The sequence below is a fragment of the Falco rusticolus genome, chromosome 13, assembly GCF_015220075.1.
Source record: "Falco rusticolus isolate bFalRus1 chromosome 13, bFalRus1.pri, whole genome shotgun sequence".
Taxonomy (NCBI): domain Eukaryota; kingdom Metazoa; phylum Chordata; class Aves; order Falconiformes; family Falconidae; genus Falco; species Falco rusticolus.
This window is the reverse complement of record NC_051199.1, coordinates 13,302,464-13,327,686: the sequence shown is the minus strand read 5'-3', so window position 1 is coordinate 13,327,686 and position 25,223 is coordinate 13,302,464. Positions and strand designations below refer to the sequence as shown.

At 36.8% G+C, this 25,223-nt stretch overlaps 1 protein-coding gene across 3 annotated transcripts; it reads right to left on the bottom strand.

The window, feature by feature from the left end:
- Positions 1–1,151: 1,151 nt before the first annotated feature.
- Positions 1,152–24,952, bottom strand: TRPC1 (transient receptor potential cation channel subfamily C member 1). 3 transcript variants are annotated; one of them, XM_037407057.1, is made up of 14 exons: positions 24,620–24,951; positions 22,779–22,933; positions 21,497–21,598; positions 20,440–20,642; positions 18,930–19,061; positions 17,467–17,662; positions 15,478–15,814; positions 11,476–11,615; positions 9,264–9,407; positions 5,001–5,176; positions 4,641–4,842; positions 3,913–4,107; positions 2,814–3,082; positions 1,152–2,081 (listed from the first exon to the last, which is right to left on the bottom strand). In XM_037407057.1, the coding sequence occupies exons 1-13, from the start codon at positions 24,753–24,755 to the stop codon at positions 2,855–2,857; spliced, it is 2,346 nt and encodes a 781-aa protein (XP_037262954.1). In that variant the 5' UTR covers positions 24,756–24,951; the 3' UTR covers positions 1,152–2,081; positions 2,814–2,854. The 3 variants fall into 3 exon arrangements, 2 of the variants coding, with proteins under 2 accessions (XP_037262954.1, XP_037262953.1); XM_037407056.1 differs by having other exon boundaries at positions 1,152–3,082; XR_005107281.1 differs by lacking the exon at positions 1,152–2,081 and having other exon boundaries at positions 3,049–3,082; positions 3,913–3,976; positions 24,620–24,952.
- Positions 24,953–25,223: the final 271 nt, after the last annotated feature.

Here is a 25,223-nt window from a genome sequence, read left to right as displayed (position 1 = left end):
TAATAATCAAAACTATAGCTTAGCAAGAGCATAAAAGTAAGTTGACTTTCAGTAATGAATGGTTTTGACCCTTCTGCTGCAAATGGAAGCAGAATGAAAATTTCCATCTTGATTTTTCATTCATCGAGGCAAAATTAGCTCCAAGACAAAACAGACATTAACATGAAAGGAACATTTTTCAGTGGTCTCAAAAAACCCACTTAAGTCCTTTCATGACTTGCACTAACAATTGCGCAAAGAAATTCTGAATCCTATATGAAGTAAACTGCAACTTCTCCAAACTTTGGTGGTTTTTTTTGACATCCCATCTTAAAGAAGTATCACAGACACCTAAAATTTTATCTCTGCACATGTCCAGAACTGTTCTGTGAGTACATAAGGGAGATCTTGGAGCCCCAACATTTGCAGACTACTACTGGAGCAGCCAGTATTAAGTTGCCAAATGATAAAGCAAAAGCATGTTTAATACACGAAACTAGAAAAAATATAAATTATAAGACAAGATTGACTAAATAGTACAAAGCAATCTATTGATTAGTAGTGAAGTAGATGGGAAGGACTGCAACAGCTTTCAAACAAGGCAGAGATGCAAACTGTCGTTCAACTAAGGTACTACAGAGAACCAGCCTCTCTGGTATCTATCACTTTACAGGTATGGATTTCAGGAACAAATAAAAACTCTGGAACCCCCAGTTCCAATCCACCCCCACCCCCCCTCCCCAAAGCGCCTTGAAGTAAGACAACTCTTTCTAAGGACATGTCTACACTGTAGTAGAACACAGTGCCATGTGACAATGACCGAAATGGCTCCTAGAGACTCTGCTTAACATATCAAAAGCTGTTAGAAACAGCTACATTAGCAACACACCCAGCTTCCCAGAAGAACTAATCAGCATGAGTGCCAAGCAGCTCATAGCGCATCTAGAATCCAATCTAGCTTGTTTGGAACTAGCTCAGGTATCACTTCATGGCACAGCATGAAACTATTTGAATGAACTTAAAACTTAACAAGATGGGGTCCACAAGGAAAAAAAGCTAGTAACACATTAACAACCTTCCTTAAACTTACTATCTTAACATGACAAAGAAATTACTTTCAGTGGGGTACCTGATATATTGTGTTTCAAATACGACTAATATTAATACAACCATATTTTTCAAAGAGCTTTTATTTGTCTGTTTCCTTTCTTGGATATAAGTAACATACACAGTACACAGTTTTTATGTTGGTGTCTTATTGAAAAATGAGATCTGAGTCCAAATACAAAATTCAAGGATCCTCTTTGCTTTGAACATGAGGTTGGCTTCATATTCACATGAAAAGCCAACACTTACCAGAATCCCTCTATACTACAAGACTTCTGGAAGCAGAGTATTAAACCCTAGTTCAGTATATATAATTTCATAGTACAGAAAATATATTACCTTTACAAGAAAGAGCTTTATAAGAATTCCTTCAAAAAAGTAAACATTCATGTAAGCCTCCACTCCATCAACCTCCCAAAATCAACTGTAGTCAAAGACCACATGGCTACCTGCGCCTTCTGGCCGTAAGACCATTGTAGAAGAGCACCATCATAACAGTAAAATTGTCAATCAATCCTTTAGCTGTCATAAATATACTTATTCTTTAATTAAAAATACAGGAATCACATTTCTCAATTACAATTTGTTAACTTGAATTATATATAAGCATATAAAGCCAAATAGGACCCTCTAGCACAGAAAATCCACAAAGCCCTTACCGTCCATTGTAAGCAATGTCAAAACACATGTTTTCACAAAACAGTATTCCTGACACATACAAAAAAAATTCAGCTTGGCAGCAACTGTGGTAAAAAAAGGAAAAAAAAAAGAAAGCCAAGTTTAAAAGTAGGTATGTAAAACCTGTCTAAAGCAGGCCCTTCTAAACGACATCTGTCCAGTGATCAGATTCAACGTATGTACTCACAGAAAGAAGTGTACAGTTTTTCACAGGAATTGTTCAGCATTACAAACAACAGCACTCAGGTGCTCCACATCATTTTTGTTAAATCACAGGTTTTAGTATTTCAAATAATGAATCATCCAGATTTAAAAACCTAAGACATTAAACATTAAAAGTGCACAGGTTAGTTCCCAATCTTAACATGTATACTAAAATGTACTTTTGAAGCACCGCTGAAAAATAGAAGCGGGAATTGATTGTCTTACGTACGACCACAACGTTCAAAAAATGGTTGGTCTATTTTGATTTCAAAATTTTAGTGTTCCCACAAAAGGGAAGAGTCTCGATGATGTGACTTTCTATATTCTATAAATGTTAGTATACAGTCAATGTTAACATACAAAACTTGGCACTAGAACTGCCTCTTTCAGAGCCACACAGTCTTTGCATGCACTGTAACCTACAGTCAAACATAATTTCCAACTATGCTGGAAATTTTCTATTATTCTGTATCTGACTTTTCTATTAAAAATAAACATAGGCTGGATTTTTGTTTTAAAAAGCCTATCTTCTCCCACAACTTGAAAAACAAGTATCAAAAAGGAACAAACAGCAAAAATAGAAGAAATCAACACATTGTGCTAGTTATGAAGCTCTGACACCTGACAGCCACAGTCTGAGGAACATTAAAAAAATTCTATATACAAATGTTATATACACACAAAGATTAAGTGCTTAAGAAAATTACTACATCTGTTTTTGCATTTATTTCCACCACTTCCACATCTAGCTGCGACTCATGCAAACACATTTTCAAATGTATTTTTGTGCAATAATCTTTTCTATTTGGTCTGGCAACAGAATTAGGTCAACAACTTTCACTTACAGGTATCTAGAAGTAGACACGTTTTGTCTAAAAGTTAGGCCTTAGTTTCTTGGATAAAACATAGCGTATTTAGAAGTTCGAAAGCCAAGCAGGTCTCTCATTTCATTTCGGAATTTTGACAAGTCTTGCCGCAGTTCATTTAGGTTTTCCACAGTTGCCTGATCCGTGCTTTGCATCTTCTGTCTCATGGAAGTCAAGTAACGATGGACTAAGCAACACATCACCTTTTGATAATTTTCATCTCTCTTTTGTTTCAGATTTCTCCATTCCTTTAAACAAACATCACACATTTACTATGGAGAAGTGATTTTTGAGCTCTAAAGCCTGTATACAATTATACAGAGAATAAGTAGGAATAAAACAACAAAACTATTTTATAGCTACATCCTGATGTGCACAAATATACAATGCATGTAAACTGCCAGCAGAATTTAAACTGAATTATGATCTGTTGTACGAACAAAATTGAACATTTTTAATCTACCTGGCTTAGTAATTGTACTATAAGCAATTAAGAGTTCCGTAATCCTGAATGCTTCTCATTGCACATTCCATAAAGTCTTTGAATTTAGTTTATTTAATGCTCTTTTTGTCAGAAAGAAGATGCAAAATTAGTATGCAAAATTACAGGGTACAATAAAAACATTTACTCAACAAGAATTAAAAAAAATCCGTCCCGCCAACAGTGAGAGGCTTCAGTGACACTTTTTGGTTATTTATTTTGACACTTCTGTAGTATGTTTAAAACCAATTACCTTCCCCAAAGAATACTCTAACCTCACCATTTCTGAGATTAGCACATACTTCCTTAAGGTTTCTATGAATTTTCAATCACTCAATTTTTTCTGGGGGAATTGGGGGTTGGAGGGAGGGGGGCTGAAATTCCCCAAACTGAAAGTTAATAGAATCTTAGTGAAGTAGAAACAGGTAACCTATTTTATTTATATTTTGGATGCAACACACATTATTCTGTAGTTCCTATTTATCTTAGCAGCACTCACCATATGACAGGCAGCTTCATGTAGCAGTTTTCTGATTCATTCTAGCAACCAGCACCTTTCCAGCTTCAGAGCCTACAGCTTTCACACTCATTTCTTACCTTTAGGCTGTTCTGACGTTTCACTTTGCCGCTTGATGTATGAGAGCAGATCCATTTACTGAGACTGTTGAAAAGATAACAGATAGTCTTGGGAGAGGGAATAACATTGAAAGGTGGAGGTAGCGTGCATTTGTCATCAAAGTAGCTAAGCCAAAGCTTGGCACGAGCAAACTTCCATTCCTTATCTTCATGATTCTAAAGCATCAGAAACATTAACAAAGATGAGAAGCAAAAATATTAACAGGCTATTTTGTTTTATTTTCTCACACCTGAAAAACTGACAGTTATTAAACTCTGATTACAAGTATTTTAATAAATTCAATATACAAATATTAAGTAATTAAAATAAAAACATGTATCTTCAATTCACTATATACACTGGTGTAAATACAAAATTTTGCTATGAAGGTATAAACCCCCTATCAAATGGCCAAATACTACACCGTATCAAGAATAGCATCTTGACTTGAACAGTCACTGTATCAAAAAAGTCTATAATTCCCAGAGGGCCAATGTCTTGCACATGTTCAACATGTGAAGTACCCATTTTATTTGGATCAAAGTAAATAAAAAGTTTGTATTTGAAGGAAAGAGATGCCCCTTGCAAGCTCAGAGACAGAGCTCATTCACAGAGGTCTATGGATTAGTCTAGACATCGTAGGAAGAAATCTGTATGAAATCCAAGGATACAGCTAGCAATTATTGGTAATTAATCAGAAACCACTTACTGCTATCAGCTGGAAACTTTTATGAAGCATTGCCACAAGGAGTTTAGTTAATACTATCACAACCACCACATTGTAGGTGCCAACAATAACAGCACCAACAAAAGACTGTAACTCTTCACCATAGCTAAAACGTGTGACGAAGATAGCTACATGTGCCAGGGAGAATATATACCAGAACAGAGCAAAACATGTGCCAATAAACCTAGAAAAACAAGAAAAAATAATCTGGTTAGGTAAAGCAAACACCAAAACTGAATTTATTTAATGTAAATTCACCTTCAGTGAAAAATTCCAGTTCTGTTTAATTACTAGGGATTAAGGGCTAGAACAATACAGCTATTTCATAGGTAGCAAACTCACGAATGGAATGTGTCATTGCTCTGTTGCTCACAGAAAATACCCGCACAGTCCTTTTCTTCATTTACAGTGAATCCTTTATCATAAAGTTGTGTCAATCCAATCGTGAATGAGAACAAGACAAGAAGAAACATGCCCAGAAATTTTCCAAAATCTTGTAGCATCTGACCCATTGAAATCTGTGAAATAGATTTATTTCCAATTTTAGTAAAACATGTAGTTCTTTTTGTTTGTATTCTCTCCTTCAGCCTCTAGTCACCACCACCAAAAAAAATCTATTCACATTTTAAAAGTTTAACTTAAATTTAAGATGCTAAACAAACTTCACAATCCAAACAAAACCACTTTTCAGTGAAAAGTTCTAAATGTTAAAGAGAAAATTTAAGTAGTTCAAACATCACCTAGTAAGTTCATATCCCTCAATTATACCATAAGCAACAGTATGTACACCCTAGTCTTTATCTGCAATACCAACAGTAATAAGGGTCTCAGAAGTCAATAGATAAAAGCAGTAAATGAAATGCATTTGAACATAAATACCATCATAGAAAGTTAATGAAACACTTAATAGGGACACTGAATTAATCAAAACTTTTGGAATCATAATTCATCAGTAATCAAAAAGCAGTATACCAAAGTCCATCTGCAGAATACAGAATTAATTCACTGTATATTTTATGCAAGATTTTAAATATACATAATGTGTAGGTGTGTAAGCACAAATTGGGGTGTAAAGTATAGAAGACATGACACTAAATTCAGATCATTAGTTTCCATTTTGAAATACCCTATACAGAAGTTTCCAACAGTACAAATACCGCATTTTTTTATTTTTTTTTTTTTAAAAAAAAGTTATGGTTGTGCATTTTTCCAACACAGGGAAGACCTTGACTTGCTTTTGTCATTAGCGTAAATTTTTACAAAGATCCAGCATGAACTGTTCACAATTTAAATTACTCTTCCTACAAACTTCTTCAGAGAACAATATATTATTATCAAGAAAGCAAATACATGAAACGGGGTCAGGTAATTCTCTATATAAACCAGTGTGGGGAAAGTGCTTTCTCCTCCTGTATGAATCACAGTCTGCACCAAATCAGAGTCCAGAACTGTATCACTGGTCAGGTTTTGCAAGTACAAGTTTACTGGGAGATGAAGCACCAGCTCCTGCTCCCTTCCATGCTGCTGGACACCCACTGAGTACCCCTGTTGCACAGCAGACATTCTCCGGTTCTTTGAACAGTTTGCCACAGCCATGAAGAATCTGCAACTGTAGGCACAGAGCTATGCAGTAACTATAATCAGCTGGTCAGAGGATGATTCTAATACCCATCAGACTGCTTCATCACATTTAACCCCTTAAAGAAAGAAAAAAACCCACACAAACCACCCAACAACAAAACATTTACCCTTTAACTGACACATGATTGCAGACAAGATGAAAACAGGAATGCACAAAAAGTGCAAACCACCCAAAACTATTTTGTTTGGAATACAGTGTAGTAACACAGCCCAAATACCAGTTGCTTTCTTCATATAGTCAAGCTATTCCTTTCTAAGCATTTGAAATCTAATGATCTAACCTAGGGGAATATTATTATATCTCCTGTTGATAATAAAACCCCACTACAAACAGCCAACTTACAAATCTGTATTAAAATAGGTTTTATTAATCCTAAGTAAAGTAACAAAATGCTTAAAAATAACTCTTGATAGCCAAATGAACATAGCAGCAGCCTCCCCCTGCCCCTGTTGGGTATCCATGCAATATTTGATCACCACCATTTGAACTTTGTGACCTACTTTCAGAAAATACTGTAAGAGTTGTTACACAAGCTGTACCGGCCAACAGTAATAACATAAGCTTCAGTGTGCAACTGAATGGGGTGACTGTTGACTGTTTTTATTTACTTGGAAAATTTCGTAACATAGCCTCCTAATAAAAAACTTGTGAAGGATCTAGTACATAAATAAATATGCACATTAAACAGTGAATCTCTTTAAAATGTGGAGAGACTTCAGCGTTCAATCAATTTGTATAACAAGCCTAACACTTACTGCAACATCAAGTCTAGTATTTTTTCAAACTATGCAAGTACATTTCCATTTATAAATGCATAAAAGAAAAAAATATAAAAATAATTAACAGCAACATAGTCACAGCTAGAGAGAAAAGGTTAAGAAGTAAAACAAAACCCTGAGAGGAGAAACGAGCATCTTTCATTAATACTAAACTGGTTACAAGAACTATGAACATTCTTTTTAAAGGACTTTTTACGATGATTTTAAAAAGACCCATTTAACAAGTGATTACTTTTCTTTTCAAAGAAGGACTATTGTGTATGAGACAAAAACATTCTTAAATATAGTTATTTGTGCAGCATGATCAAGCACTGTAACTCATTAAAATGAGCTGAACCTTCAAGCTGGAGGTTTTCAGCTATATCCTAAAGCCTTGATATGATACTCTAATGATCTGAGCCAAAATTATTTCTTTCAGAAGCTCCTTCAGTATAGCTCTAGTTGCAGAGGAAGAGTTAAAAAAAAAAATGCTGCTCCCAAATTTAGTCTGCATTTATGTCTAATAGTAGTAACTTTTCTTGCACAATCCTTTCAGACCATCCTCTTGCCACTACACTCTAAAACTAGTCCTGTTCACTAGAAGGGAGGACAAAGCATTGATCTGACCTATTAAGACAAATTCCATCAGTATAATCACTGGATGACTACCCTATTTATTCCGAGCATCTTTTTATTCAACAGACACTTGCAAATCCAGTGATGATGACAAGCAGCTGTATTAACTAAATCCTATCAGAGTTAAAAATAAATAAATAAATGGGAGGGGGGAATCATCAGTACAAGAAAGCAGTGATTTGTCTGATCTGATTTGTCACCATGAATTTCCCAGAAAGCAAGGCCAGAGAAGCTGGAAGTATAGCTATACAAAGCTTTTGTCAGTAAGCTATGCTTTTAATAACAGGTGGTTTAGTTTGTAAATAAAGGTTCTTCACTGGCACAGTAACTAAATCAATCAGTGCCGAGGACTCTAGCTGAACAGAAAAACCACAGAAGTAAAAAAACGTTGCTAGTGGAGTAAGAGTTGACACTCATCATATTTTGTAGAAGGAAGCTTTCTTCCTCCTTTTAATCTAAAAAGGATTGAGGGAGGTAATTGCATCCTAAACATGACGTTTTAATAATAGTCCAGGTTCCCTCCCCTATCCCCAAAGGTACTAGACCTTCTGTGTAATGTCATATTGCACCCTCAGGTTTATCTGATTTTTTTATCTGTTTAGTATCATATTGCTCCCAGTTTATCTGAATTTTATCATGATGAATAGCACCAAGACTAAGATGACAAGGCCGGTGCTTAAAAAAAGAAACCAACTAATGAAAAAACAGTACATGCCATAAGCTCAGTAGGAAACTCCATGTCTGCTCTCAAATCAGAATAAGAAAACTAAATCTTTGCATAAAACCAGGCAAAATTCCAACTTCAAATGAAAAATTTAAATTTACCTTAGAAACTGTTGCGGTCTCTACTATTCTAGCATCACAACACAAGACTATTAATGCTTCCCCACACCATCTCCGGACAACTGAATTAAATGTATTACATAATTAAAATATGGTTGGGTTTTGGGTTTTTTTTATGTCATTATTATTCACTGGAAGGCTTCAGCAAATTACAGGTAAGAAGAAACATTCTCTCTTCTTATAACTGGCTATAAACAGATAACTATTTCAATACTCTTGAGATATTTGCATTTTTCAGACCAAAGCAATTTGCACAGTTCAACTCAATACGCAACTTCAGTGAGATCACAGTGGTAAACCAGAAAGGCTTTTGATTACTCTTCCTTGCTACACACCTCATTCATCTATCTTTTAGAGATAAGATGTTAGGATGATCATTTACCTAGAACTTTACTGGAAAAAAAATGATCCTTATGGTTTTCAAACCAGACACTCACGCAGTATGTGATGCTAACCACAGATGAAAAGAAAGTATATATTTATCACAGAAAAAAATATTTTAAGAAAGTGAACTACACTAGGTCTTCCATTCTTTTTCTTACCTTTTACTATCTAAATCATGTGTTACATGAGAGAGTAAAAAACCAAACTTCAATGCAATATAACTTCTTTGTACTTTATTCTTTATAACTTTCTTAATTGAATTCCTTTTTCTCTTTTCAACAGAACTCTTCATAGCAAATTAAGATCAAGTTTAATATTTTCTCAAGCAGCAACAATATTCACCTGGAGTGGTCCCAGAATAGAGCTGGTTGTGTACATGAAGAAGAGACGCAGATAACTAAGAACATTAGCAAAAGCAAAAAGACCTTCTGCCACTAGGGTAGGGTGGAATGCATCCCAGTCCTTCCTTTCAGCATAATCATGAAACTGCAATATAAAAAGGACAAACTGAAATAACTGACATTATAAATACAGAAATGCACCCATGCACCACTCCCTACTTCTGCCTCCAAAACAGGCAACAGCATAAAAGAAATTAACACAATTCATACATGGCTTACCTCTTTCAGGTATCTATCTCACTCTTTTCAGACAAAGGCATTTTAAAAGCCCTTCCAAAGGGAGCCAGAAATCAAATGGTTTAAATTCAGCACCTAACTCTGTCACTCACTTGCTCAGCAAACCATTTATTCTTCTGTACTGCTTTCCTTTCTACTCTTTTTTGCAGGGTTTGTTGAAACAGACTCCTGTACTTCATAAACATATGCATTGTTTAGTGTAAATAGGCCTCAGTCAAAAACAACATTAAAATGCTGCAAAGAAAACTGAAGTACACATGCACCTGGCAATGTGGTGACAGCTGGTCTTAACCAGTTTTAGAAAGATTTTAGAAAGACTTAGGACCTGCGGTTCCTTCAGTGGATTTTATGAATGACTACTGAGAATGGAAGTCACAAGGAAACTGTTGGTGTAAACACACACTTAAAGTATATCCACTACGTACCATTCAACTATTCACAGAATATCCACAGATCCCTAACCTTCAGCCTGGCTGAAAATACTCAGCATTTGTATTACCAGCTTCTCCTGTCTCAGACGTTCAAAAACTAAGGAACTCTAAGCTGTTTTAAAGTAACTTGCCTGAAAGCATGCTGCACAAAGGTGGCAAGAAACACACTGCCATTGCCTGCACACCAATCTTTCTGCCACAAAGACTCCTCCTTCCTTTCTTACTGCTTCAATGACTGTAATACGGATGCAAGATGTAAACCAAACCTTTTTATTTGGTTTTCTAAACAATTTATGAACTCTAAAAATAAATTTTGCCATGTCAAAGTGGTGAAAAAAGCCGTCATGTGCCTGTTACAGAGGACAGGAGTCCTGCGTCTTCAAAAAGGCTACAACTTAAATTAGCAGCAAAGGGCCCTTATCTCAGCTAAGGAATTGCTGGTTGCAAAGCAAATGGCTGTGGTTGGGAAGGCAGCCCAACCACGGTATTCTCTAATTTCTCCAAGAAAAGTAGTTTTCCTTTCCAAATGATCACCAGCCTCTGAATCAATGAAGGGATAGGGAAATGAGCCAAAGACCAAGTTGGGAAGAACTGAACCAGTTTATTTCCCCTCCAACTGACAGACAGCTGTCAACTCACAGTTTGCAATACAAATTAATGGTGCTACAGCACTGGCTTGAATTTTGCTAAAATTTTCATATTCAATTGGTCTGGCAGCTTGCCATATGATGGGTGGCTAACAACATGTGCAACAGAATGGGAATGATAATTTTCAAAACTTCTATCTTCAATCAAATCCAGATGGCTTTTCACAGAGAAAAAACAAAGCTCCTCTATGGTCTTGGGGCTTTTTCCTTCCTACCAAAAAAAAAAAACCCACCCCCCAAAAACATCAAATCAAAAAAATCCAACCAACCAAAGAACAACTAAAAACATCCCCACAACCACTTGAGCCATCTGAACATATGTAATCAAAAGCTAAATAAAACTTTCTGTAACAAAAAAAGCATTAAGCAATCTAAACACAGAGATTACTATTAGCTTTCTGCATAATCCTGATCTATGGAACCAGGCGAGCTCAAATGCCAGATCAGATGAGCTATATAAGGAGATTTCCCCAAATGAAAATCAAGCCAACTGAAAGACCAGCCAGTTCCTACAAGAAGACGGTAGCTCTGTTCGGAGTCCCTGATTAACTGGACATGTCTTGGAATGTCTTCTAACTCCCATTTCTCTCATGAACTTCTCTTTCAAGCCCAAGAACAAGCCCAGAGATCGTGACAACTACACAGCATATACCACATAGAACATTTATCTCAGAAGCCCACACTGTATCCACATAGTAGGCTATTACTAGTGTAGTACACACTTAACTACAACATACTACTACTAACATACTACACATATCTTCACATATTTTGCAGCAATGTATTAAAATTACATTTGCTCAGTCAGTGCTTTGGATTTATGAAGACAGGTGCTCACCTTGTTATGGGCAACGACTTTGAGGGCAAAAGTTGCCAAGTACAGGGAATTCATGACAAAGCTAAGCTGATTACGTGATTCTTCTAAAAAGTCTTCTAAACCATCATACCACAGTCTCTTAACATCTGACCACACCATTCCTGCAGGGAAAAATACAAGCCAGGGAAGTCAAGCCATTGCACTGAACAAAGTACTCTTTTACAACCAAAGTACTTTTGACTGGCTTTTGTAAACGAACTGACTTCGTCTTTAGCAAAGAGAAAAAAGTAATCAAGTAAATTTACTAAAAGCACTGCACTGGATTACAAGCATTAGTTATAAGGCAACAAGATGTTTAACCTTTTCAAGCCTACTTTCCAACTGAGAAACATATTCTCTGACAAAAAAGGGCATGAGAGGAAATGAACAGGAGGAAAACTGGACAGGAAAAGGTCAAATTTAAATAAAGGTAGAGGGCTAGAATACAAATGCTTTTTCTAAATGAAAAGATTCACCTTTTTCCAAAAGCACTACAGAAAGCATTACATTGCTATATGAAATATTTTTGGAAGTGTGTAGGTATTACAAGATGGTTTTTAAGAACAATGAGCTTAGTAACTGTATATGAAATGACCCAAGAAGCAGAAACTTTTCCTACCCTAACTGATATTGAACATTAGCAGAGAAAGAGACCATGACTTAAGATTGCAAAAATCTGAAGTGTAACGTAGAGCAACATACATTTAATTATTCAGGATCTTTATAGCCAACTGAATTTTACCATTGTTAACCATGTCTGGCTGTACGGAAAAACACATCTGGCTAAGAATTTTACTAACCGAATGGCTGTTACAGACTTTACATTTTTATAAAACTTGAAAGGATCGTTAGATGAAATATAATGGCACCTTTGATTTCCATGAATAATCAGTTATTTAGGTGGTGGTTGTTTTTTTTTTTTTGAGTACTTAAGATGTATGCTACTATATTCAGGACAAGAAGAAAAGGAGCATGTGTATAAATGGTAGCTAAAAACTGATAAGACTTGGTTCAGCTTTAGGACTTTGCAACTCCTTTAAAACTTTGGCACAGGAAGAGGAAGATCCAGTGAATGGGAAGAAAAAAGAAAATCAGATACTTATGCGTGACTATTTGTTCAGTCAGCTTTACAGCAATGTTAGAAGGCATAATAAATAAAAAGTGTGCTATGCACAGTTTGTTAAAAGACTTACATGTATTTGTCTTCTTACTGGTTATAAAGAAAATATTTCTAAACTAGAACCTCTGTGCCCCTCCATAAGATCACCATGTATCTTTTACTAAGTATTACAGATTCAGTAAATGGAACTGAAAAAGTCAAAGATGCTATAACTGACGTTGTTTACACACATACAAGAATCTGAGTTCTGTTGCTTTATTTTTCTGGGGCAGATACTTGTATGATTTATGCTTAATAATTTAGAAAAAATAATTCCTGTATTCATGATTTTGGAAGTTAATCTAGCAGAACACAAAACCTGCTGCTAAGTCTCAGAAATTCTGCTATGGGCATTTTGACATTGATTTTAGAATGTATTTTAATGGGACTATGGAAGACCATAAATGTAGGTAAATCCTGTTCCTTGGTTCTTTTTAATCCAGTTGATTTTGTCACACATTTTCTAAATACATTCTTTATCAACATACCGGATAATTGGAAGGAAACAGTACAATATGTCACTGTAAAACACGCATTTAAGCTATAAATACAATTACCATTTTAAAAAAATCTTAAATTCAATAATATGAAAAGTAACCTGGTTTTAAATATTTATATTACTTATAAGTCATTTTTCAATCCTATCTGAAATCTGTATGTTAAAATACTACATGAAGAAAATAAAGTGTTTCTATAACCTTTCATAAAATTTCCAAGCCCACCTAATGACACACTTTCTGCCCTACATTAGAGTTGATGGAACAAAAGAACTCCTAAAATCAGATATTTGATCTCAAAACAAAGGAGGAGTCTGTAACACTGATTTGTACTCTACATTTGACATTTTCAAGTTTCTTTTAAAGACCTGCATTTGTTTGTGTGTGGGGTACTCAGTATTTCCAAAATCTGCATGACTACTTAATAGTTTAAATATAGCTCAACAATAAAAGGAATCACCATTAAAAAAAACAACCATCCTAAAGTAACAAATAAACCACCCACAACTACTCAGGGAAAAAATGTGGCATTTTCAACTGTATTGTTGCTTTTTACAAGTCCAGTCAACCAAATAATACATAATTACCTTACATTAAGGTATAACTTTCCATTAATTTATCTACCAAATTGTAATGTAAAAACAAACATGCACCAACCAACCCTAAAGATGTTGAAAGGTTTTATGAATTTCCAAGCCAAAAAAAAAAAAAAAAAAAAAAAAAATCACGAGTACTCAACAAAAATTATACCTGTGCTCCCTCTACTGCACCAACCAGAACTAACACGCATCCTTTCAGGCACAGGTATGATAATCGATGAAAATTACATACAAAAAATTATAATATGGGAAAACAATGTTTGTTTCTGTGTTTTAAAACAAGGATGAAGTAAATGCACACCAATTTATGAGACTAATATGGAGTATGCATGCATACATATGCATACATAAACATGCACAATATACACTTTTTTCTTTAAACAATATGCCAACTCTGCAACAAGTCCAAATTGTATTATAAATTACTTTTCAAATCAAGCATTACATAATTTGTTATGAAAGACTGAGTTGTTACTTAGTGTTGATGTACCACTAAACTGGCAATGCTGTATATATATATTCAAAGTCCTCTCCCTTCGCTGAATGCTACAAAAATTTCATGTTTACAACCAGAAAAGACATTTTTGCAGAACCCTAAATTTTCACAACTCTTTGAAGTTGGATTAGTCCAACAAAATTGCACAGAATCCTGTTCTATCAAGTTAGAGCATATCAATAAAAATAAAAACAGTACAGGAATTGATTTTATGTCACTGCATGGTTACTCCAGCTACTTAGAAGGCAGAAAAAATATACTTAACTTACATTAAAAGTATTTGTGCATTGTATGCACTATATGATTACATAAAGATCGTAGCTAGGCTTTCAGAGAAACAAGAATTTTACTAGCAATATTCCGATTCTAGCATAAGTCCATACACAGACACACAGGTAACGAAGCAGCTCAGATAATTTCTATCACTTTTTTACAGAGTTCACAGAATCAGGGAATACCCTGAGTTGGAAGGAACCCAACACAGATCATCAAGTCCAACTACTGACTCCACACAGGGCAACCTAAAAGTTAAACCATGTATCTAAAAGCATTGTCCAAACTTTTCCTGTAAAAGAGAGCTGGAAGAAATTAAAAAGATCTGTGGATTGCTGGCTGACAAAAAAAACCCAAACAAACAAGTTTGACTCACAGTGATTAAACCACTTACATACTAAATAATACTACCTATTAATGAAAAATTTGGAAAAAATCTAAAGCGATGTCCGAATTAATTTTATTCCTCAACTAATTCCTCAATTATTCCTAGCAGCAAGTAGAAAGAGTTGATGACAGGCTCTTATCTGTTACAAAACTATTCAGCTGAAGAACACACACTTGCTTTGCCTTCTTAAGATCAGAATCTTAAAAATGTCCAGGAAGATAAACAGCTTTTACATTAACTTACTATTGCACAACTGAATCTCACTTGCATCACTGTGAATGCTACCAGTCCATCTGAAGAAAAAATCACATTCCTCTTGTGTTAGATTCTACAACGTTCTGTTTCTGATACATCACTTTCTGTGATACCTAGAGCTTGTTGTAACACTTTACATCCTTTCCTCAAAACGTGTTTGGGTGGTTTTATTTTTTTCCTGTAATACTACCCTCCAAAGAGCAAACTTTGGTCAAGCAATAAATAACATAATAATGATTTCATAAGAAGGTAGTACAAATCATTATTGTTCCATCAACATCAGCAATTGTCATCCAATCTACTCAAATCATACCTACCGATTAACCATATTATCAGAAGATAGTCTATTCTCTCAAGGGCTGGTCCCATTGTATTCTTCTTATTCTCATTGTAGACAAGGGAGTACAAATTAAGTAACAACAGAAATGTGAAATATGAAGCTCCATGAATAATGAACTTCATAAAAGGAGTGTGAATTATTCGACCTACTCGAGATTTAGGGGCTAACAAGTAACACAGGGACAGAACTGGCCAGAAAATGCCAACTGTCAAAACAGTCAAAATTTTCTTGCACGTGTGCTTGCGTCGATAGCCTGCCATCTGTCCAAACCATACAGTGTTCAGGAACTGCTGGCAGTTAGACTGAGCAACAAACTGGGGGAAGGGAAAAAAAAGAAATGAACAAGAAATCAGCCTCAGGTTTCTTAATACAGGATACTGATTTATATGATTAAAATTCATTTTCAAACTATGTGTAGTTACCAATGAACACGAAAAGGTAACAATACTAAGTTGAAATAATTATAAGAGAACAAAAATGCTATGGGTTCGCTATGATTATAAACATCCATTACTTTCACTTCCTTCTAAAGCCAGAAACTTAAAATAAATTATACATACTAGACTTTTAATGGTTTTCAGGTTAAGAAATAGTTTTGATTTCTAATTATTTAGAAATACAGCACACAAAAAACATCATACTTCAGACACCTTCACTGTTTTTTTATTATAAAATATAGCAATCTCATCTGAAGAATAAAATACTGTTACTGAAAAATACTATCTACACTGTAAAACACAACACCTTGTAAGATGAGGACTAAAGCGGCCACAGTTTTATACGTATCAGTTCTTAAAATCATTATGGCTCTATTCAGCAGGGTTAATTTTACATCAGAGTAAGCTATGTTGTATCAGTCCCTCAAAAAGAAGATAATTTTGGCCTGAATGTTATGTAGAATATGCAAATATTGTTTGAAATTTCAGGTGCTTATTTGCACGGAGTTACAAAATAATGTATTTCACTGGAGGATGGTTTGTCATTTATTTTAAAAATATCAACGTAAATAACCTTGATATTATCATCACATTTTAGAAACCATCACAAAAAACCCGTCTCTATAGTAAACTTTCCCCATACCACGCAACAAACATTGTTACTCTCCAGCCACTGTGGTAAAAACAAGCTATGGTCAAAACCAGAACAACATCTGAAATATGTCAGTATGCTTGTTCAATGCATACCAGAAATGTGTAATGCTGGTTCTAGGACATTCCATAATAGGGCTTACAACATTTAAACACTATGTATTTTAACAGTGTCACGAACAGTTTAAGCCTAGATATGTAGAACAGACAGAATTATAATGCCTTCTGCAAACGCTAAGTGAAAATGGATTTTGCATGGAAAGGAATGCATTCTCTCTGTCCGCAGTCCTTGTACTAGAATCCCACAAATACCCATTTGCCTTCTAGCACAGCAAAACTAGAGTTGTAATTTGTCAAGGAATAAAGACAACAACAACCTACTGCATGAAATAACTTCCAGACTGATGGCATAAGAAGGCGCTGCTACTCTGGAACTGAGGCACTATTCAGTTTACACCAGCATAGGTCTAATGTAATTACTGAACAGCACAAAGCCTGCGCCAAAGCTGAACAGCTAATAACAAGTGAGAGGATGACAAACCATGTACTGTACCTAAGGATCCATGTTTCCCTAGGCAAAGATCCAATGAGAATCTGAACAAATAATTACCACTACCAGAGCTGTTCATAAAAGAGCAGCAGTCTTACTATAATATAGAAAATACTACATTCTTCTCCACAATAAATACTGAAGAATAAATACTGAAGAAACACTCGGTATCTTGCAATATCATTTCCCTGTTTCACATGCAGGGAATCTCTTCTGTAACTCCTGCAAATTTATTTCCACTTTTATGTCTAGAGGCAGAACAACAGATTAAATTAATTACTAGCAAAATATGATAAGGAAAGTCTATCAAATTACCACAAAGACAAACCTCTTTTTGATTATACTTGATTGCAAGTTTTAAGCGGCTTAGGTTCATCCTCTCTTCCAACAATCCTCGCTTGTCTACATGTTCATCACTAGACGTGTGATTCAGAATAACTTCCAGCTCCCGTGAATTCCGTGCTTGTGCAAGCAAATCTTTAGCAAAGGTTTTGCATTGTTGAGCTAGCTCCTCGTAATCATTTCTGAAAGACACAGAAACAGTTCACACTACAACACTGCTCACATATTTTCCGTTAATTTATTGACTGTCCATTTTTGCTCAGGATTCTATGTGATGCTAAGACAAATTAAAAAAAAAGACACACAACAGTCATATGTCAAGGTCCAAGCATTCTGAAGACAACTCTGAGTAGGTTTCTCATGTAACGTCACAATTACGCTTCAGTTCGCTAGACAGAGAAAAACTGAGAAACAGACTTACAGTATACAAATTCTGATCTTATGAGTTCCATATAAAAAGTTAAACCTTAAGAATTATTTCCAGGAGATGAGAAAGCGTACTCGTCACAAAACATGACACTGCTAAGTCATCATTTAGACTTTCCACTTGGAAGGGAAGTTGTTTTGGGTTTTGCTTTATTCCTGTAATCTGAAAATTGAAGTTTATTCACTGAATACTATTAATATAAAAAAAAATCCAGAAAAGAAACCACATTATTTGCTTGTTTTACCTGGCACACAGTCCATTTTAGTGCCAAGCTGTATCACGAAAATGCAACAGTTGAACTTGTAAGAAAGACAATTAGCTATAAAAACAGAAAATTCACCTTGTTTAGCAAAGTAGAATTTTACCCCATACAAACATTTCCTTTCATGCTCTCAGAAAGCTTTTGTGCTGTATAATTTCAAAGTGGTAGAAACCATCATAGTTTAAGCACAAAATTATACTGAGCATTTGTTCACTGAATAGGGCATTTTCAGCCTGAAATCTATGCTCATGCATATTTCATATATATATCTACACATATACACACACACGCTGTTCAAAGTCTTACAATAAAAAAAAAACAACACCCAAAACAAACCCTAACATGAGTGAGTCAGGTCAACATAAACAAGGTGTTGCATACTTCTACCCTGATGTCAGGGGGAAAAAAAAGTGCATAGTTCTAATGAGATATTGGTATGATCAATAGGTGTGTGATCTTGAAATAAGTCAGCATTTAGTATAATTTCTGTTTATTTTTCCAAAGTAGAGCTGAAATTTGAACTGCTGGTGCAACTATACACATGCAACTGACTACACTTAAAAGGATTTAAGACAATTAAACTGTCCAAACGACTACTAATGAGACATAGATTATATTATATAACTTCTTATTGTATCTTATTATCAGTTTAAACAGTCCAACTACAAATAATTAAGAATAAACCTTTTCTAATGCATACACATTTCTATACATGTAAATTCATACAGTATTAAAATTGGTTTGTGTTTTCAATTCCTACCTGAATTCAACCTCAACAAGGCTGAGTTCTTTCAAGTCTGCACTAAGTTCAAAGGCTCGCAGGATCGGATCCTCCTCTGTCAACATTATTAAAGCAGGACTGGCCAAACACCGATAAATGTCAAGACGAAACCTGTGCCAAAAGAACAGCAAGGAAAATGAAGATGGTTTATTTTATCAGTAGTTTCAAATCAGAACCTATTCCAAAAGTTTGCATAAAACAGCTGAAAGACAAAACATTTGGGTTTCTCAAAATCAGACACTACAAGCATCAAATATGACATGTCATGGAATATACTGTCCTTCACATCCTTAGAATCCCTATTATTCCAAGTATCAAAAATTAGCCAAACTGGTTCCCTCTTGTTTTCTTCATTACTCCAACTGTTACATCAGCAGAGGCCATTAGTCAAGATAACAGTGTTGGTAAAACTATGACATTTTAAGTGTTACATAGTAGTTCTTAAGGCTCTTCAAGTGAAAAATAAAGAGACAGAAGTAAACCATTTAAGGAAATCTTCTGGTTTAGCAAACCAAATTTAAAACAGTGGGAAGCTTTAATGTGCAATACAAAAAAAAATAAATTCAGGAAAAGCATCTGCAAGGGTGTTCTCCTCTTGCAAAACTAGTGACTTCTGAATGCCAGAACAAAGGCTGTTATCCATTCTAGTTTAATTAAGAGCTGTTATCTCAAATGTTTCTATTTGTTTGCTTGGGATACCCTGACACCTTTTCTCACACTAGACATGGGCTATCAGGATGGACACCAGAATGTGGCCTGTAGTAGCTGAATATCAGTAACAATTATCCTTTCATTTCCATTGTGTTTTAGCAATTTGGATACATGCTGGAGTAATTATGTAATAACTAATTATATATTGTAATCGCAGTATGCTTACAGTCTTTGATCTCTTGTGATTTTTCACCCCACTCTCATATGCTAAATTGTATTCCACCCTCAAATATGGTGTCAAGTTAACCACACAAAATATTGTTAAGATTGGTAAAACCCTCTCCTCATTTAAACCTTTATTAAAAAGCTTTCTACTTTCAAAAATACACAAGAAAAGAAGAAATCTTTAGTTTGTACTTATGAACCCATGCCACACAAACACTTCCAGAAACAGGACACAAAATTATCCACCTCCTCATTCTAGCTCAAAAAACCCCAACTATTAACTAAGTTAAGAAAAATTTTATTTGCATAGCTCCTACGCTCCCAAGCCAAAGATAGCTAGAATGTTTGTGACACAACTGGTAGAAATGAAAAGGCACTTAGCTTAAAGTGTACAGTGACTAAGAGTATAAAACCAAAATAAATAAAAAAAGCCACTGCCTCCCTCAGGCACCGCCCATCTCCAAGAACTACCATTTCTCACAATAAAGGCTACAGTATATTAAAAAAATCCGCTCATATACCTCACCTTGAAGATAAAAAGGAAATATCAGAGAATGAAGACGTGATTTTTTTTTATTATTGTCTGAATGGTTAACTAGAATTCTAGTCTTACCTAGAATGTCGTAGACTATCTTTTTTGTTCTTTGCAGTACACAGGGTGCATTCACAGCCTACAGCATGAGGTTTGGGTAAGGATATATCTTGCTTTAACAGCATGGTGAGAATTTCATAGTTGTTACGATGCGCAGCTAAAATGACAGGTGCCACATCCATAGTCGTTGAGTACTCTGGGTTCTGAATGCGTTCCATTAATTTCTGAAATAAAATGTAGCAAGTAGCTAAATTTATTACGTACAGTTCTACTACAGTGTTTACATGTAAGGGTTTTTTTGACAGTTCAGCAAAATATTTCCTTATTTTCATGTAATAAACCATAGGAAAATATTTGTCCTGACACGCAATCACCTCAGATAAATACTGGAAAACGAAAAATGGACAGAGAAATGCTTCTGGTTTGTTTACGTAGAAAACCTGACATACAGTGCACACCTTCTCCAAAATACATGCATGATATTAAAAAGCATATTTTGCTCTACTTAGAGAAAAATTATTATGAGTCTATTCACTATCTAAACACTGAAAAAATATCCCAATCGTACCACAGTGTTTATACAATTCCTTCCCTCCCTCTACCTCTACTTGTGATCTTTTAAAAGTTCTTTGATACTTAAGCATTGCCAAGGTAAGTTTCAGCTGATTAATTTCCAGGTGAAGGTCTGATGTTTATGATTTGCTCAAAAAAAAAAAAAAAATATCTACAAAGCTTCAATACATTAATATACCCTTTATAGATCAAGGCTGCTTATTACCTTGGAAACAGACTACCAGAAAAGATTTATAACCTTTTTTTTTTTTCCTCTTCTGGACTAACTAGGCATCTGTTAATATTCGGCAGGTATAAAGCCACTGGATTCTTTAGGTGGAAAAGCAAAGTAACACAGGCTATCCTATAAGACAAAAGAGGCTATAAAAAAAATGCCTAATATCCAGATTCTATCACTTTTGAGATGCAGAATTTCATTTAAGAACACAGTTTTAAACACTACAGTTACCCAGAATGCAATAGCCCCCACTCCACAACCAAAGAGCAAAGAATAACACCACTCAACTACAATGGTTGGTCTGGATGATCTTTTTGGTCGGTGATTAAGTAGAATGTCGACAGCTCCCACTACTTCCGAGTCAATAGCCACCAGAAGTGCATCTGATGACTAAGGAAAGAAAACAAGTCATATAAGAAAGCAGCAGTAACTTAAACAGCATAAAGGGTCCATCTGAAGTCAAACTGCATTTTTATAAAATGTATTTTTGAACTACTAAAACGATGTTCTGCATTATCACTATGTATATGATCAGGATACAAATCCAGCTTGTCATTCCAGAAATTAGCATAGCCTTACTGACAATTTGTTTCATCGCAGAACAGCAGAAGGACCAGTTACAGAAATTACCTTCCAGCAAAGATGATTCATGATACTTGCAAAGATCAAGTTCTAAGAGACAATTTACCAGGTTATTAAAAACGTAAAAAGCAAGCATGCATAACAACTCGGGCATATGGGACACTTCAGCCCCGTATCTGTAGTTCTGTGGTAAAACTAGGAACACACGCTTTTTTCTGGGCTGGTAACTACTTCTGAAACTTCTTTTACATTGAGATAAGTAGCTTTTCATTTCCCCTACAGTTGATATTCTTTCCAATTCACTTTAGAAAATTCAAATTTTTACTTGAAAAATAAAAGACACAACTTTTATTATTGCCACTAAAAAGAAGATCCAGGGGAGGGGAAAGCTTGGGGTTTTTTTCCTGTCCAGTATCAAATCACCTGACAAAATACACTACTTTTTCCTGTCTTACATACCTAAGCTATCATGGCTAAAACTATCCCAGCAGCAGCAGATAGTTAAGGAAGTTTTGGTATACATTGTTGGTATGAAACTGCCTCTGTCATCAAGCACACATCTTGTTTAACAAGAAAGCACTGCAGAAATGCATGCTTACTATAACTTAAAATCTCCTAACATAATGCATTTTTCTAACTGTGCCACTATTTTAGAAGTTACTACATTCCACAATCAAAGATTCTCTGCATGATGCACTTAGACTATACAGTTTATTTTGCTTGAAGATAATATATAATCCCTACAACAGGAATAACAGACTGAACTTTATTTTAGTTGTTAATAACATTAAAAATGTTACTTAAACAATTGCCATGCCAATAACATCCCACTAGAAAAGTATAATAGTGAGAAGAAAACCTTCACAATTACTAAATAGAAAAAGAACTGAACTGCCTATAAAGACAGATTAACAGAGAAGATATATCAAGAGTAGAACACACAGACCAGTGACTACACTGAAAATTTTCACTAACTTGTGTTGTGTACCTGGCAGCCATAATCCAAAAGAAGTTGTAGTATGTCCAAATTTTCATTTTCAATGGTTATGGTAACAGCATTTCGTCCAAGCACATCCACACAATTTATGTTCATTTCACCCGAGCTGTTTTCTTCCAAGAGTTTCTTAACCATGTAATAGTCACCTGCACAAGTAACATGTGAATGTCACTTATTATTATCATAACGCAGTAAAATCATGTGAACATTCTCAGTACCAGCTACCATCAAACAAGACAACATTCCATAGCTGACAACAGCCATGGAATACGCCAGACAATTAAGAAGTCCAAGTAGATAACCATTCTCTCATTGGAGAGGAAACTAAATATATTTCAGGAGATCTCTTTCAGGAAAGCACTAAAACATGTACTTTAATCCACCCTGTTGGTTCCAGTCCTAAAAACGAACATACAGAAGCACAGGTACTTTTAAAAAAATGGGCAATAGCTCATACGTAACCTGTGAGACACAGGCAGTATCAACTGCATGAGAGAAGGCTTCTTTTGTTCTGAAGAGCCATAGTCCCAGTGAACCCTCTCTACATTGCTACTAACAGGTTTGCATCTTCCTTGAGCAGAAACCACATTAAGTCTTTGTACCACTCCAACTTTAGCATATATTTTATCAAAGCAGATGTAATATGATGCTGCAATGTTATAAAATTCAAGCCAGCAAGCTGAATGAGCAAGTAAAGCTCACTACAGCAAAATGTACATAAGCTGTACTTTCCTATTTGACTAAAGTACACACCACACTGCCCCGTTCAGTGTTACTCTGTTGATTCTTCTTGCCATAGAAGACCGTAACAAAGACAAACCTTAACACAGAATACTTACAGAAGTATACGTATAGAATACTTACAGAAGTATACGTATAGAATACTTACAGAAGTATACGTAGAATACTACATACAGTAAAACACTGCAATCTGAAAGAGCGCTAAACCAGCTGTTACACAGGCAATTTTATTCTTATTTTTTTTACATTTTTTGTTGTGCATCCTTTTATCTTCCTGAGCCTCTATGCTTACAGAGAAAAGCTGTGGCTCAGTCTCATCTTCAGGCCAGACTCCACCAGCAGCCCAGCTGCCTAACAGCAATCCATCCCAGCACACCGAGCACGAGAGCAAATGTCCCAAGCCCGCTGGCTAACGTCACCACAGAAACACTCCTATGGCTGTGAACCAACCTAAACACCCAGCCAGCAGCCAGCTCTGCACATAAACACACCAGCTCCTGCAACCACACTTATGCCCTAATGTACACACAACCAGTCAGCACATGATTAAAAGCTTTCCTTGGACTCCAACATTTCAGAGATTTAAGATCAATTTAAAACTATGTTTCTACTCACGGGTAACTAAATATACGCTTGAAGTTGCATATTTTAGAAAGGAAAAACTCCTCCAATCCACCACCATGGGTGCAACACACAGGAAACCTGCCTCACTCAGTCCAGGGATGCCCAGGTAAGCCCTAATTTTACAACAACCACATCCCCACGGTCTCTAACAGCGAACGCAGCAAATGCCTCACGGACTGACACAAACCGAGCTCCCCCACGAACACGGGAGGCGCTGGCCCACCGCCCCCCACCCCCCGGTGCCCCCCGGCCCTGGGGACAGCCGGGCGCTGAGGCGAGGCCAGGTGCCGCGGTCCCCCTCAGCAGCAGCGGGGAGCAGACAGGCCCCGCCGCCCCCTCCCCGTGCGAGACACGGGCACCGGCAGGATTCGCCCCCAGCCCTGGCCCTGACCGCCGGGGCCGGGCTTAGGCCCTCAGAGGCAGCGGCCGAGGCCTCCGCTCGCCGCGGCGGGCAGCGGGGCCGGTACCTTTGTCGCAGGCCAGCAGGAAAAGCTTCTCGTCCAGGGTGGTCTCCTCCTTCACCTGCCGCACGTCCTTCAGCGCCAGCAGCTTGTTCGGCGAGGCCGAGGCGGACGGGTCCGCGCTCTGGTACAAGGCGGCCATGGCGCCGCTCCGCCAGGCCCATCAGAGCGCGGCCGGGGCGGTGGCGCGGCGCGACCCCCGGTGCCCGCTGCCACCCCGGTGGGAGCGGGGCGACAACCCCGGGCGCGGTCAGCCCCGCGGGCAGGGCAGGGCGGAGGGCGGCCGCTCCCCGCCGCACTGCGCAGGCTCCAATGGCGGCGGCCCCCCCTGCGAGGGGCAGCGGGAGGCGGGCGGGGAGGAGCGGCCCGGGGGGGCCCGGCGCGGCCGCCGCCCGAACCCCCCTTTCCCGGCCGGTGGCAGCGGGGCCGGGGCCGGCGCCGTGCAGGGGTGCCGCTGCCCCGGGGGCAGTGAGGAGGGGTGCGCGGGCCCCCGCCCGGGGAGCTGAGAGACAGCAGCAGCTTGATACTTTAGCTCCCCCCAGCCCTCTTGCATTTTTATTTAGTTTTCTTCCTTTCTTGGGTGTTCGGCTGCGGGTAACCACCTTATTCA

Excerpts from the sequence above, each read along its gene's own strand:
- TRPC1 (XM_037407056.1), bottom strand. The coding sequence starts at position 24,755 with ATGGCCGCCTTGTACCAGAGCGCGGACCCGTCCGCCTCGGCCTCGCCG. Across the intron at positions 20,643-21,496 it reads CATCCAGACCAACCATTGTA|AAATTAATGGAACGCATTCA; the intron begins GTTGAGTGGTGT and ends ATTTTATTTCAG. Across the intron at positions 4,843-5,000 it reads AGCAATGACACATTCCATTC|GTTTATTGGCACATGTTTTG; the intron begins GTGAGTTTGCTA and ends TTGTTTTTCTAG.